The sequence below is a fragment of the Medicago sativa genome, chromosome 7, assembly GCF_051527215.1.
Source record: "Medicago sativa cultivar Bolivia chromosome 7, Bolivia_mono, whole genome shotgun sequence".
Classification (NCBI taxonomy): domain Eukaryota; kingdom Viridiplantae; phylum Streptophyta; class Magnoliopsida; order Fabales; family Fabaceae; genus Medicago; species Medicago sativa.
In genome coordinates this window covers 80,937,298-80,950,856 of record NC_140755.1, presented here as the reverse complement: position 1 = coordinate 80,950,856, position 13,559 = coordinate 80,937,298, and the positions used below count along the sequence as shown (strand labels likewise).

At 31.9% G+C, this 13,559-nt stretch overlaps 3 protein-coding genes across 3 annotated transcripts; 1 reads left to right on the top strand and 2 right to left on the bottom strand.

Moving 5' to 3' along the window:
- Window positions 1–836: 836 nt before the first annotated feature.
- LOC146909103 (uncharacterized) lies at window positions 837–1,563 on the bottom strand. Its single transcript, XM_085730347.1, has one exon. The coding sequence runs from the start codon at window positions 1,467–1,469 to the stop codon at window positions 1,089–1,091; it is 381 nt and encodes a 126-aa protein (XP_085586473.1). The 5' UTR covers window positions 1,470–1,563; the 3' UTR covers window positions 837–1,088.
- A 2,606-nt stretch (window positions 1,564–4,169) lies between these two features.
- Window positions 4,170–8,861, top strand: LOC146909102 (uncharacterized). The gene is made up of 5 exons (XM_085730346.1): window positions 4,170–4,660; window positions 7,294–7,467; window positions 7,573–7,674; window positions 7,748–8,087; window positions 8,489–8,861. The coding sequence occupies exons 2-4, from the start codon at window positions 7,312–7,314 to the stop codon at window positions 8,084–8,086; spliced, it is 597 nt and encodes a 198-aa protein (XP_085586472.1). The 5' UTR covers window positions 4,170–4,660; window positions 7,294–7,311; the 3' UTR covers window position 8,087; window positions 8,489–8,861.
- Window positions 8,862–12,256: 3,395 nt separating this feature from the next.
- On the bottom strand, window positions 12,257–12,878 carry LOC146909101 (uncharacterized). The gene has a single exon (XM_085730027.1). It carries the CDS (start codon window positions 12,692–12,694, stop codon window positions 12,305–12,307), a length of 390 nt encoding a protein of 129 aa, XP_085586153.1. The 5' UTR covers window positions 12,695–12,878; the 3' UTR covers window positions 12,257–12,304.
- Window positions 12,879–13,559: the final 681 nt, after the last annotated feature.

Genomic DNA, 13,559 nt, shown 5'->3' with positions numbered 1-13,559 from the left:
AATGTTTTTAGCCCTTTTGGCGCAATTTGTTATATGTACCCCCATATTTCACAAAGATTTCTATATACACCCTCCTCATAAAAAATTTGGTTGTTCGTAATAATGTGCCAAAAAAATTATTATTGAAGAAATTGTTCTTTTCCCAATGAGGGAAACCTACGAGGTTCTTATTTATCAATGAAGTACAATACTTCACCCACAACGAGGTTATTATTTCTCGAAAATTGTTCTTTTCCCATCAACATTTGTTCACTCTCATACAAACTGACAAACTTCCAAAACTGACAAACATACCCAAAAAACCAGCAAAATCAAATGAGTTTAGATGATACATTACCTCATATTTGATGTTTGATGAGTGTAGAAACTTGTTTCCTGACAATTTGTAATGATTTGAAATGAAGATTTTGACCAAAAAATTTGCACTTTGGGGTTTTTGGAGGTGGAGAATTTGTACCAAAACAGTACAAACCCGCAGCGTGAGTTAAGTCATGCTGGGTTTATAACCTGCGTGAGTTAGCCCATGCAATGTGACTTAACTCACGCTGAAAGTACCGAGCGTGACTTAACTCACGCAAGGGTATTTTCATCCAGTCAGTTGGGAGTGAGTGTTATTTGATGGGAGAAGAGCAATTTTCGAGAAATAATAACCTCATTCTTCAAAGCATCGTCACTTTTTGGGAGACGATCGAACAACAACCTTCATACACAAATGAGGACTTTCCGGAGGAACATAATTTTGCCAATTTTTTCTTTTGGGTATTTTGCCAAATTAGTTTGTGACAAGCAAGACGAACTTAACTAATAGAACTCTATTTCTAAATTTAAATCACAAATTCTAAAACACGGAAATATGTTTTATATATTAGTTGTAATTTATGACTATAATTTCCCTTAAATGTTTAACGACTTCTTTAAGGGTCAAAAACTCAAGAGGTACATTCACAAACAAACAAGAACTTATGAGTGGATTCCAATTGAAGGTGTTATCCACAAGGATATTATGAAATCAAAATGGATGAAGAAACATACACTAAGAAAAAGTAAGAAAAAGAGAAAGTACACAAAATTATTTAAGAAGGATTAAACTATTTCATGGAATTTAATTCATGAGAAGCAACCAAGGCCTTAGAAATCTCAAATATAAGTCTAGCCTCAAAAGCATCACGAGAATAATTTTCCTTAGAAACTACACGATCCTTAGTTCCAAAGATGGTATCACTTTTCATGGACTTCAACATAAATTTCTCATAAGTGTTCTTAAGCTTTGTCCACATCTTTATTGGTGACCTAATAGCCCATGTTAACCTTGGAACTACTCTTATCCTCCACTGCCTTCTTCTCAACCTTAGAACCTTGGTCTTCCTTCCATCACCGGTGATGGCATCCTCGTCGAGTCGCTGATATCGCCGCCTCCGTAAGTACCTCGTTGGTTTGGGTATCAGTGACTCCATTTCCACGCTTTTCATTATGATGAAGAGTGCTTGGGATTATGGAGGAGGAAGTGTGAGAAGAGGATATAAAAGTCTATGATATAATATGTTTATGGAAATGAATTGGTGCGTGTTTGAATAGAGTACTTGCATATGTATATGTTGGAAAATTTAATGGGATTTGCTTTTGATAAAAAAGTCAATAAACAACAGTTTGAACGTGAATTATTGGTGGGTGACTCGGATGCATATGATGTGAGCGTGTGGGAGTATTATTATATAATTAGGGCAGTTCCACTCTCATTCTATATAATCTTATATAATAATTTAGATTACCTTCTACAGAAAAATTAATTAGATTATACCATCATATAAGACCACTTACAATGGCATGTTGAAAATGAGATTCAACACAAAATACCACTCCAATGGGTTGTTTAATGCATGCTTAATATTGAGGTGGAAGAAAGAGAAGTTGAACCGGTTCAACACAATTGAAAGCAGACCAGATGCCACGTGGCGCAATTTTATTCGTCTGATTCAGGCGCGTGTACAACACGCACAGACAACGCGCGTGAATAGATTTGGACGGAGAGAGAAGAAGAAAATCTGGAATGCAGGGGGACGCGTGTTGGCATGTTATTGGTTGCCCGGTTTTTAATTGTTTTAAAAATTAAACCTCAATTATTTTGTTGTAAAATAATTTTAAAAAAAATAAAAAATATATCAAAATTCATGATTTTTTTTCCTCTATAAATAGAGACTTGGTTCATTTGATTTGGACACAGAAAAAAAAATCAAGTTTTTCACTATCTTCTTCTTATGATACCATACTATCTTCTTCCTCTATAAATATTGTATTGCATTTGAAGTTAAGAAAAATAAAAATAAATTATTTAAATAAATTTTATTTTTACAAAAAAAAATTGTTAAGTTTTTCTTTATTTTAATTTAATTATAATCGATAATTGTAATTTTACGTAATTATAAAAACAAAAATATAAAATTAAATAAGAATAAGAAATAAAAGGTGGTGGGGTAGAGTGTTGAATGAAAAAAACCATTGGAGAGGTTAAAGTTGAATGAGTGTTGAATTAAGAGAGAGAAGATGATGTGGAGTGTTGGGAATTGAAAAAGTGGGTGTTGAAGGGTGTTTAATGTTGGTGACCATTGTAAATGGTCTAAGGTTAGTATTGATTAATCAACACAATATTTGTTATCTAGTTGGTAAACAATTGACTCATATCTTACGATAATGTATGGTTAAGTATTACTATGCATATGAGAATAGAGCTCGTTCCATGATAGGTAAACTTAAATACTTTAGAATTTGTCCATTATTTGCAACGGTAGATTTTTTGTTTTTTTTGTTTTTGTTTTTGGGAAAACAAATATTTTTCATCTCTCAAATAAAAAGCGTGTGCGCTTCCTTGATCCATACAAAATCAAATAAAAAGCGTGTGCGCTTCCTTGATCCATACAAAATTTTGTTTTAGGACAGTGAGTTTACATAAGTGTTAAATCCAGTTAATAAGTTGCATGTGGGAATGGAATCAAATAATGATTCTGAATTTTTATTTTATTTATGATATACTATGGTTCTGAACCATGCTACATAATAAAATAATTATTCATTACATAAAAAAAATCTTGCATCTAGAAGTTTGACTAAAATAATATGGGACGTATACATTTTTGGTTGCGAGATTAAGGCCTGATGCAAGATCTATAATCTTTGTCTAAAATATTTTTTTGTTGACAATTAAAACATTAAACATTCCAAACCAAACTCAATATAATGTATACCAAATAATCCGTCATTAAATAATGTACGAGAATAAGCCCTTTGAAGTTTGAACATAAAATTGTAAAAAAACAATAAAAATTAAAATTTGTAATGTTTATTTTAGATTAAACATTTTTTAATCACAAATATTAGCGGTTATTAGTTGTTAAGTTAACATAATCTCCAACTCTCCCTCAAAAAAAGATATCTCCAACTCATTAACTTTTAGTTTTTTTTTTTTTGTCAAGTAGTCTAGTGGCCCCTGCACAAATTATCTCTACCAACTGAACTACACCTACGGGATTCATTAACTTTTAGTTTAAACCAAACTAAAATGTCTTTTTTGTTTTTTTTTTTTGTCCACTTATTTACTGCCTTTTTATCTTTATTTTTTCATACAAATATAAGTAAATTTCTGTACTTTTATATTTGTAATACTCTAGTTAAGGAAGCAGCGGCTAAGAATATAGAGTTATTTTCTGTTGTTTAGTCGATTTATTTAACTAAAACTAATAAGTATGCATTAATTAACACATTCTAGATAAATATTTATTTATTTTTGACGTGGAACACATTCTGAAACCAATCTCAACACAATATTATAGTACAAAATATATAGGCAATAATGCATGAGAAATGAGAATGTGCTTGAAAGAGATCACATGAGCTGGGAAGCAAGAATAAAACAATTAATTATCTCTTTGTTTGACCCATTGTCTTACCACAGATAGTAACGTGTGAACTAACCACTTTATTTTCTCACTACAAGAAAATACAGGATATACTACCAAATTATTACTGCGAAATAGGTGCCTAGTTAATCCCAATTAAAAAAACCCATGTTTAACGGGAAATACAAAAATTTGGTCGCTACTTTTTAGAAGCATTACTTTTTCTTATTAAATTAAAAAAAAAATTACTTATTACAAAAAATACGACTCTCCAAAAATATCCTGAATCCCTAACTCTCGTTCATCTCTACACTCTCATTCATTCACAATCCTAGATCCATTACGATTTCATCAAAATCTTCATCAGGATTCAATCACGATTCATCATGATTCACTTCTCATTCGATTCAATCTTCATTGGATTTCACAATCGTAGATTCATCATGATTTCATCTTCATCAATCTCACATCAGAATCGTATTTAGCATGATGAACCTTCAATAATCGCTGATGCATAATCGTATTCTGGTTCTCTGATTCACTGCTCTCGTATTCTTCATCTGAAATTCTGATTCAATCCACCGTCGTTGATTCTCTCTTCACCGCCAAACTCAATCGAGCTTCACCGTCAAATCCACCTCCTCCACCGTCGAATTTCATCACTTCATCGCCGACTCTCACCGTCAAGCTTCACACCGTCCAACTTCACTGTCGAATCTCACCGTCAAGCTACACAATTCATCCATCGAGCTTCACTCTTTCTTTCTAAGGTAACTTTTCTAAGATTCTTATTCTGTTTCTCGCTTTCGTTTTCGCTTCCGCACTTTCGATTTCGTTTAGATCTCATCAAAATTATCTTCGATCCATGATGTGTTTCTGTTATGAATTGCAATTTAACTCAAATTTTTTAGTTATGAATCGAAATTAACTTGCATGTTTTCTGTTTGATAAAATGCTTCAACCAAAATTTTAGTTAAAATAGTAGTAATTAATGAGTAGTGTGTCTACATGTAAGTGTTTGTTGTTCATAGAAATGAATTGCCATTTTAAGCTTTGTTACATGAGGCAGAGAATGAAATAGTTTTAGGTATAGTAATGAATCGTTCTAGATTTAGACTATGGTATTAAGCTTTTTTTATGCTGTGATGAAATGAAGCTTGTTTCTAGATTTGATTTTCAGTTGCAATTACCACTTTGATTTGATTTTGCAATTTAACATGTGTGTGAATAAGAATTTAGGCATGGGAAGGGTTGAATATAGTTTCTAGATTTTAGTTGAACTGAATCTAGAGTTGCTTCATGTGTGTGAAAAATACCTTTGCACTAGTTGAACTGGGACATTCTACTTATAAGGTATTCTAGTGTGGCTTGATATAGTTTAATTTTATTCATGAAAATGCTGAAGTTCTTGGTATTTAACAGGGAGTAGGGACTGACATTATGAAAATTTTTATTCAATTTGTAGAAAGTAGAGTACTGCAGTGGTAAGCTTGAAATAAGTGCTTATTTCCACATTAATTAGTTTTGTGCTTAATAGATGAAATAATTATGTAATTCTAGTTTTGCTTTATGTTTTTGTCTCTGATTTGTGATCTTAAGTTTTGAATCCATTCACTTCACATAGATTTGAAGTTCTGAAGGTTTGTGTCTAAATTATCTTTTACAATGTTTTGTGTTGAGAAGTGGCGAATATAGCATGTCGACATGTCGGTGTTTAAATGGATAAAAAGTGGACATAAGATCTGCCGTTGTTTTTGGTAAAGAAAGACAGATGTAGGATTTGTTCATATATTTCAGTATTGCATTTTAGTTATAGAATATATTGTCATTTCTTCGACATACTCGACTTGTTCTCTACTTCTTTCTCAATTAAATGTAGGTAGTTCTGTTGTTCATATCAGTGTAATGCTTGTGAATCTTTCATATGTTGTTCATATTAGACATTTGTGTAAGGCTTTGAATTGGTGGAGAATGTGTTAGGAGTGGTTCTCTTACAAATTCTAATTTTCTGTTTCTTGGATGATCAATTAAGTTTGATGACATAACTTATTATGCAGGTTAGTTAACCGGTTAGGCCTTTGTTAGAACGATGAATGTAGGAGTTTAATCAATTAGAGGACCGGCTGATTTGTTTGATTAACATATACGACGTGAATCTAATTGATTAAGTTGATTCATGAAGCAAGTTAACGAAGATTAGGTCTGCTGTCTGCTGGAAAATAGTCATAGAAGTTAAGTGGGGATCTAACTAGTTAGACTACAACCTAAATGAAATAATAGTGTAATTCAACTTAGTAAAAGTATAGAAATAGGACATCCCTATATTTACATTGACATTGCCATTACTTTAATGCTAACCTTAGGTGGAGCACTATGCACCCCTGTTACAATATGAAACCCTGTTACTTTATTCATGTTGGTAAAAATGCAATGTTGTGTAAGTCAGTGGATGAGTTAAGGTTGATGATCTCAAAGCTATTGAGAATAAGGTAATATGACAAATATCTTGTTTGAACAACGATACACTATGTCAATGTTTTAAATTTCTGGTTATGCTGTTGTGTAGACCTCTAAAACTTTTATATTCCACTTGAAATTGTGGTTGTAGATTGCAATTTAGAACTATTTGCATCACAATCCTTAATATTTGTGAAAAATCTTAGTTAAATGTGGCCCTGAACTGTGTTCACTTTGTAGTCGTGGACCTTTTTAAACTTTGAATATGGCACGTGGTCGCTGTTTGCTGTTTAATGATGTATGGCTCTTTATTTTGTCTTGGGGGTTATTGATCACTTGTTAAATTTGGGAGTAATAATTGTAAAGATTAATCATTCTACCCAATGTATGTTGAGTGCTCCTTGATAGAAATTACGTGAAGAAACTAATAGTAGTGGTAAAAACTGACAACATAATAGTCTTTAAATTATATCTATGTAAGATTAAAAAACAGCACTACTTATATGTAGAGAATCATTTTTTTACTTTGCTCTATTTTTTGAATCCTGCATTAATTATAATTTTTAAATAATGAAAACATTATTTTTCTTTTTGTATGTTCTGCAAGTGCAGATCACATGTGGTTAACTTCACATGGTTTCTTATCAATTCCAATAGAAACAATGTGTTTTCTTTCACATACTAGTGCGTAAGGTTGAAAATTTTCTTTTATTTATTCTCAGATTTGATTAATTTCTTATCTAGTGTCATGATACGTCATATGCACCCCTGTTACAATATGCACCCCTGTTGTTTATTGGTTTTTCATCGTTTTGTTGTTTATTGTTTATTGATTCCTTTGTTGTTTATTGTTTATTGTTTTTCATCGTCTTAAAATTAAGCATGTTAATTTGTTTAATCAGTAAAATTAAGCATGTTAATTTGTTTAATTTGTTTAATCACTAAGGGCCATGGTCCCAAAGGAATGAAGACAGAAGTATGGGATGGCTTGGTCGACATTTGGTTGAAACCAGAATGGAGGAAGAAGTCAGATGCTAATAGATGTAACAGAGCTGCCTTACCTGATGCAGTATTGCACACTGGAGGCTCTATATGCTTCATTGAACATAAAAAGAGGATGGTTAGTTATTAGCTTTATATTATAATACATTTTACTTTCCTGTTTGGGGTGTTTTTAAAATTATATTTTTTCAAGTTAGAATATTCTAATAAATGTCAATTATAGGAGAATGAGTTGAAGCATGAAGTTTCTTATAGAGATGTGTATGATCGTATTCACAAGAACAAAGATGGAGAGTATATCTCTCGCCGCTCGAAAAAATTTATGGTAAGTTACTTTAAATTATGTATAATATCAATTCAATTATCTTGTAACCAGCACTTAATCATTTCTTTTGTAGGAGTCATATGACACCGCAATGTTGGAAAAATATGGAGAGGATTCTTCAACTCATCCGAAGGTTGATTCACTAGTGTGGGAAGAGGCGTCAGGTCCCAATAAGAAGAGACGGACTTTAGGGGGCCGCAGCTTGGACATCAGAGGATCTACTTCATTTGCAGATGGCATCGGTCCTTTCGAAATTCCAGCTACGACAGAAGAAGCTATCCAGAAAGCGGTAGATAAAGCAATGACTTCTTTTGTCCAAACACAATTGGTGCCAATGTTGGAGCCAATCCTATCTATTCTTAGCTCCATGCAGCAAGCACAAATGCAAGGTGGAGTATCTGATGGTATTTGAGGTAGGAAAATTATAAATTATTCTATGTTATTCAAAAGTAGGTCCCTAGAGTTGTGAACCGTGGATAATGACATATTGACATGCAAGTGATACTATTAGAACTAAGCCATATGAGTTTTTGTTGTGTGACTGAATTATGATATGTCATTCAGAGGTTACACTTAGACTCATTCAATATTGATTATGCTGAATTATGGAATGAAATACTCTTTTAATATATAGGCTATGTCTATACTCTATATCTCCAGTTGTATATCTCATGTTTTCATATATAGGTTCTGTTAGAATAAAATATTTTTGTGTTTTAAGTATTTCAGATTAAAGTTGTTGTCTTGATTGTTATGCAACAAGTAAAAGTTATTGCATAAATAGAAAGATAATAACGTGGACATTTTATTGCAGTGCTTGGAATTGTTGATTGTTGAGAATGGTCAAACACGTAGTGGTAGACGTGCCTCTGATGTATCAATTACTGGACTAGCAGCTACTAGCAATGATTTTGTGGTGAAGATAAGGGAATGAAGTTTTAGTTAATCCAGTTTTTTTTTTGTTTTGGTACAAAGTTAATGAAGTTTTAGTTAATGTCTTTGTGTGTACTTGAGGATATCAATGTTGTCATGACCACATCTCTCTTTATTATGTGTTGAGATAAATTTTTGGTAGAGATATTGGATCATTTGTGATCTATGAATTGCTACCTTTTTGGTACCTTCAAGTTGAAGAATATATTGTATAAGCTCAATTAATGTTCTAATATTAAGAATATCTTGTAGAATTAATATAGTAAAAAATTATACCATTAGTTTTCTAAAATATAAAAACTGCAAAAAAAAAAAAAAACTGGCCGCAAACTTCCAAATGACTAGGATCTCGTCGCAAATTAGTTAGCTATAGATTTGTTGAGCAATTGCTATGATAAGTTTTAGTCATGTTGCTGTGGATTTGATGCTAATTTGCTATGACAATTCTTAGTTATGTTGCTATGGATTTGTTGCGAAATTACTACGATATGTCATAGTTATGTTGCTATGGAAAATACATTTTCAATACTTATTTGCTATAGATTAACTAAATACTTGCTAGGAATTTGTTTCTCTTAACTATGGATTTACTAAGAAATATTTCCCTAGCAAATTTGTCTCTCAATCCATGCTACGGCCGAATCAATAGGTATTCCGTAGCATATCTCTAGCTAAACTCGTTTGCTAGGATTTCGTTGCGAATTAGCTGCGAAAATGGGCGTAGCAAATCACATATTTTCTTGTAGTGTCTTTTCAGGCAGCCTCTCATCGTTCTTTAACATATCATTATACTAGACACTAATTTTTGTCTTACTACATTCTAAATTAATCCATCACATTTAAACACAAATTTTTTTGGTACACATTTAAACACTATTTGGTTTGAAAAAGATTGTATTTAGATAAGAAGAATTAATCAATAGATAATAAAGTTAATTTGATAAAATTATTATTTTATTTTTCTACCATTTATTATTTCTCCTTAATCCATGTATTAACTGTTGAAATTTAGAGAGACAAAAAGAAGCCAAATAAGAGAGGAATGCACACAAAAATTAGCGAATTTAGAGAGACAAAAAGAAACCAAACAAGAGAGGAATGCACACAAAAATTAGCGTTGTTTTCCCTTTTTTTTTGGTGTCTGAGTTTCGAATCTTAAACCTTGCATATATTATGCATTGTCCTTACCAACGGAGTTAAGCTCACCGAACGTTTTTCCTTTAACTTTGGGGTACTCCACGGCAGCATAACAATTTCACTATTGTTTATTTTGTGTTACCCATTCGCTGCTATTTATTTCATATTAGAGTTCTTTTTTTAATCTCAGCACCACTAGCATTTTTACTTTTATTGGAAAACTTTATCTTATACCTCAACAATTATATTTCTATCCCACAAATTCTATAAATCCAAAATTTGTCACGGTTTTGAAAAACAAGACTTGATCACCCAACACATCCACCGTGAAATGGGAAACTCAGATTTTGGCTTTGCTAGTACACACTATTTTTTTTCTTGTGCCGTAAAAGTCAATTTTTCACATTTTCAATACACTATATATTTTGTGCACCAGCAAAGTCAAAATTTGGCACACAAGAAATAATGCTAATTTTCTACTTTCTCTGTTTAAAAATAAGTAGGGCTGGAAATGAGTCGAGTCGAGTCGAACTCGTCTGAGCTCGGCTTGACTCGATAAGAATTGGTTCGGCTCGAAACTCGACTCGAGTTCGAAACGAACTTTTTTTTGGCTCGAGTTCGGCTAATTTAAAGTTCACGAGCAACTCGGTTCGGCTCGTTAGGTTCATTTGCTCGAATCACATAATTTTAAAATTTGTTTTTTTATTTAAAAAATTACATATTTTAGACCGATTATTTATAAAAAAAAAAAAAAAAAGCTAAAGCAAATAGGACTACAACCATTCCACAACCGTGAAATAATAGATTGCCCACCTTTGTATCAAAGAGTAGCAAAGTCGCTTCTTTATAGACAAGTATTGTTGTATCTACTTCAAATACTTTCGATGTGGGACAAAAACTAGACAAGTATTGTTGTATCTACTTCAAATACTTTCGATGTGGGACAAAAACAAAGTAGTGCAGCTTTGCTAAAACACCATAGCACTACAAGCAACATACTTCCATTGCTAAAAACTATTTAGGTCCACTCTTTTACCATTGTTGTTTTATAGTGCTTCTATTATATTTTACGTGTGTATATATATATATATATATATATATATATATATATATATATATATATATATATAAAAATCGAGTCAGTTCATGAACCAAACGAGTCGAACTATATATAACTCAAGTTCAACTCGTTTAGTTAACGAACTTAATCTTTAGCTCAAGTTCGGCTCGTTTGGTTCATGAACCAAGTTCAACGAACTAATTACCGAGTCGAGTTCCGAACTTTATTCGAGTTGTATCGGTTCATTGCCAGCCTTAAAAATAAGCGACTTTGTTAGAAATCTATTAATATTTTTTTGTTACAAATATAAGTTCTACTTTTTCGGTACACAATTATGACACGAAAAAATGTTTTTTTCTTCAAGTAATCTAATGGTTAGAATTCACTTGTGAAGATAAATAAGTAGAAAGTCCGATGCACTGTCTTTGTTGGCAACCAAGTTATGTTCATGGAGATAAAAAAAAATTTATTTATAAAAATAAAGATAATTTAAGTATCTCAAATAATTTGTAGGGAGATAGGCAAAATTTGAGGGGTATGTGAATTTTTTTTCTCAATGTAGATATATTTACAATATGTACAATCAGTTATTGAACTAAAGGTATGTTTGGATTGTTTATTTGGGTGTAAGTTTGGTCTGACATAAGTTTTGTTAAGCTGTTTAGGAGAGCTTATGAAAATAACTTATAACAATTTTCATAAGTTTTTTTCAACTTATTTTCATAAGTTCTCCAATATAGCTTAAAAAAACAACTTATAGCGTATACAAAAATAGTTTAACATTATTTTATCTTTTCCTTCCTTCAAAAAAAATTATTTTATCTTTTCCTAAAAAATAGCTTATGCACACTTATTTACAAGTGCTTACAATGATGAGTGTTTGTGTTATAAGGTGCAAATAAGATGTTTTAAAATAGACCTTAAATGGTTTACGAGGAAAGATAGGCCCATACACATTGTAGACTAGGTCGAAACTGAAAAGGCCATTAAAGAATCGATATAAATATGAGTACTGCTTTTCTCCCATCTGTTTTTGTTCATTCCCATCAAAATAGTCGAGCGTAAGTTAACTCATGCTAGTGTATTCTCGGCGTGAGTTAACTCATGTAGGTGTACTTCTCAGCGGAAATGAGCAAAAACAGATAGGAGAAGAGCAATTCTCTATAAATATCCCCGTAACCAAAACATTGCTCTTGAGGTTTCTAAAATTGTTCTCAAGCACCTAGAAATTATCTATTTACCCTCAACGGCAGTTCGCTACCGTTCCATCGACAATTAAATGTTGTAAAACCTTTATTTCTCATTCTTGGAGTATATAAAGAAATTAACATATAAAGACAAATTTTAAACGAATAATTATAGGTGCATACCTCAACATTTTCTGTGTAACATCCACCCTATAACATAAATCTTAGCAAGTGAATAAAAAGAAAGGAAAACTCACAATGCAGATGAAGAAAACATGAAAAATCATATTAAATTAAGAAGAGATACATGTTACTACATGGGAAATAGTTCATGAGAAGCCATCAAGGCCTTTGAAATCTCATATATGAGCTTAACCTCCAACGCATCACTGGCATAATCCTTAGAAACTTGAGGAGCCTTTGGAATCTGTTTCCCACCAAAGATGTTATCAGTGTTCAAAGATTTTAACATAAAGTTCATATAACCATTCTTAAAATTTGTCAACATTTTCAATGGTGATTTAATCACCCATCTAAGTCTTGGGATTGTTTTGATCCTCCAAAACTTTCGTGGGCTTCTTTTTAACCTTATGATCTTCATCTTTTTCCCACTCCCTTCTAGGTGCTTGTGCTGCCTTCTCCTCAAGTATTGCTTAATGCCACCATTGTTAGTTTGCTTAGGCAGTAGTGATTCCATTTCCATGTTGTGGAGGAAGATGTGAATTATGCTTTCTTATTTGTGTAAGAGGTGAAGTGTGATGTCTGGTTATATAGTGTACTATATATATGTTAGGGCTTAATTATGAGGTGAAGTATAATTTGGCTGGAAAGGTATTCAGTTGTCATTGAGAAAGAAAAGAAAGTTAGGAAACGACTTTTTGACTAGGGGTTGGACGCCCTGTAAATGAACAAACTTTAGTTACTCTATTTTGTTTGTTCCCTCAAAGTAAGGTTTCTAGGTCCCATTTGTTTTATTAGTTTTTATTAATAGAATTAATTTATTTTGATTTAATTAATCAAGAAGTTGTTTCAACACGAGTCTCTTACATGAAAAGAACCTGAATTTAATTTTTGGAGTCGCACATTTGAGAGTTAGTCCAACTCTACTTAAAAAATCAAACGGCTTAATGCTTACTTAAAGATTGGTCTCATAATGGTCTTAAATGACTAAGCTAGGAGGATACTATATGATCAGTTAGGAAAAAAAATTATTTGGTATAAAATAATTTCAAATGAATTGTTTTTGTTGATATAAAAAAACAGATTTGATTGAACCCTCAACAAATGTTTTTTTTCCCTTAAAATTACAATTCAAAAAGTTATTTGTATCTATACTTCTATTCTGTAATAAAAAAAAAGGTGTGGTAATGGTAACGGAAAAAAAAAAAATACTACTATACCATAAGAATGGAATACATGGTTCAGATAAAATAATATAATAGTATTTGGCAGCATTTTAAACAATTCTCTTATTTGGCCGGTTTGCCTAGAGCCACTCATTTTTTCCTGAAAGTAATCTGGTTCGCTTCTGTTTGGGCTATTTGGAAGGAAAGAAATAATCGTGTGTT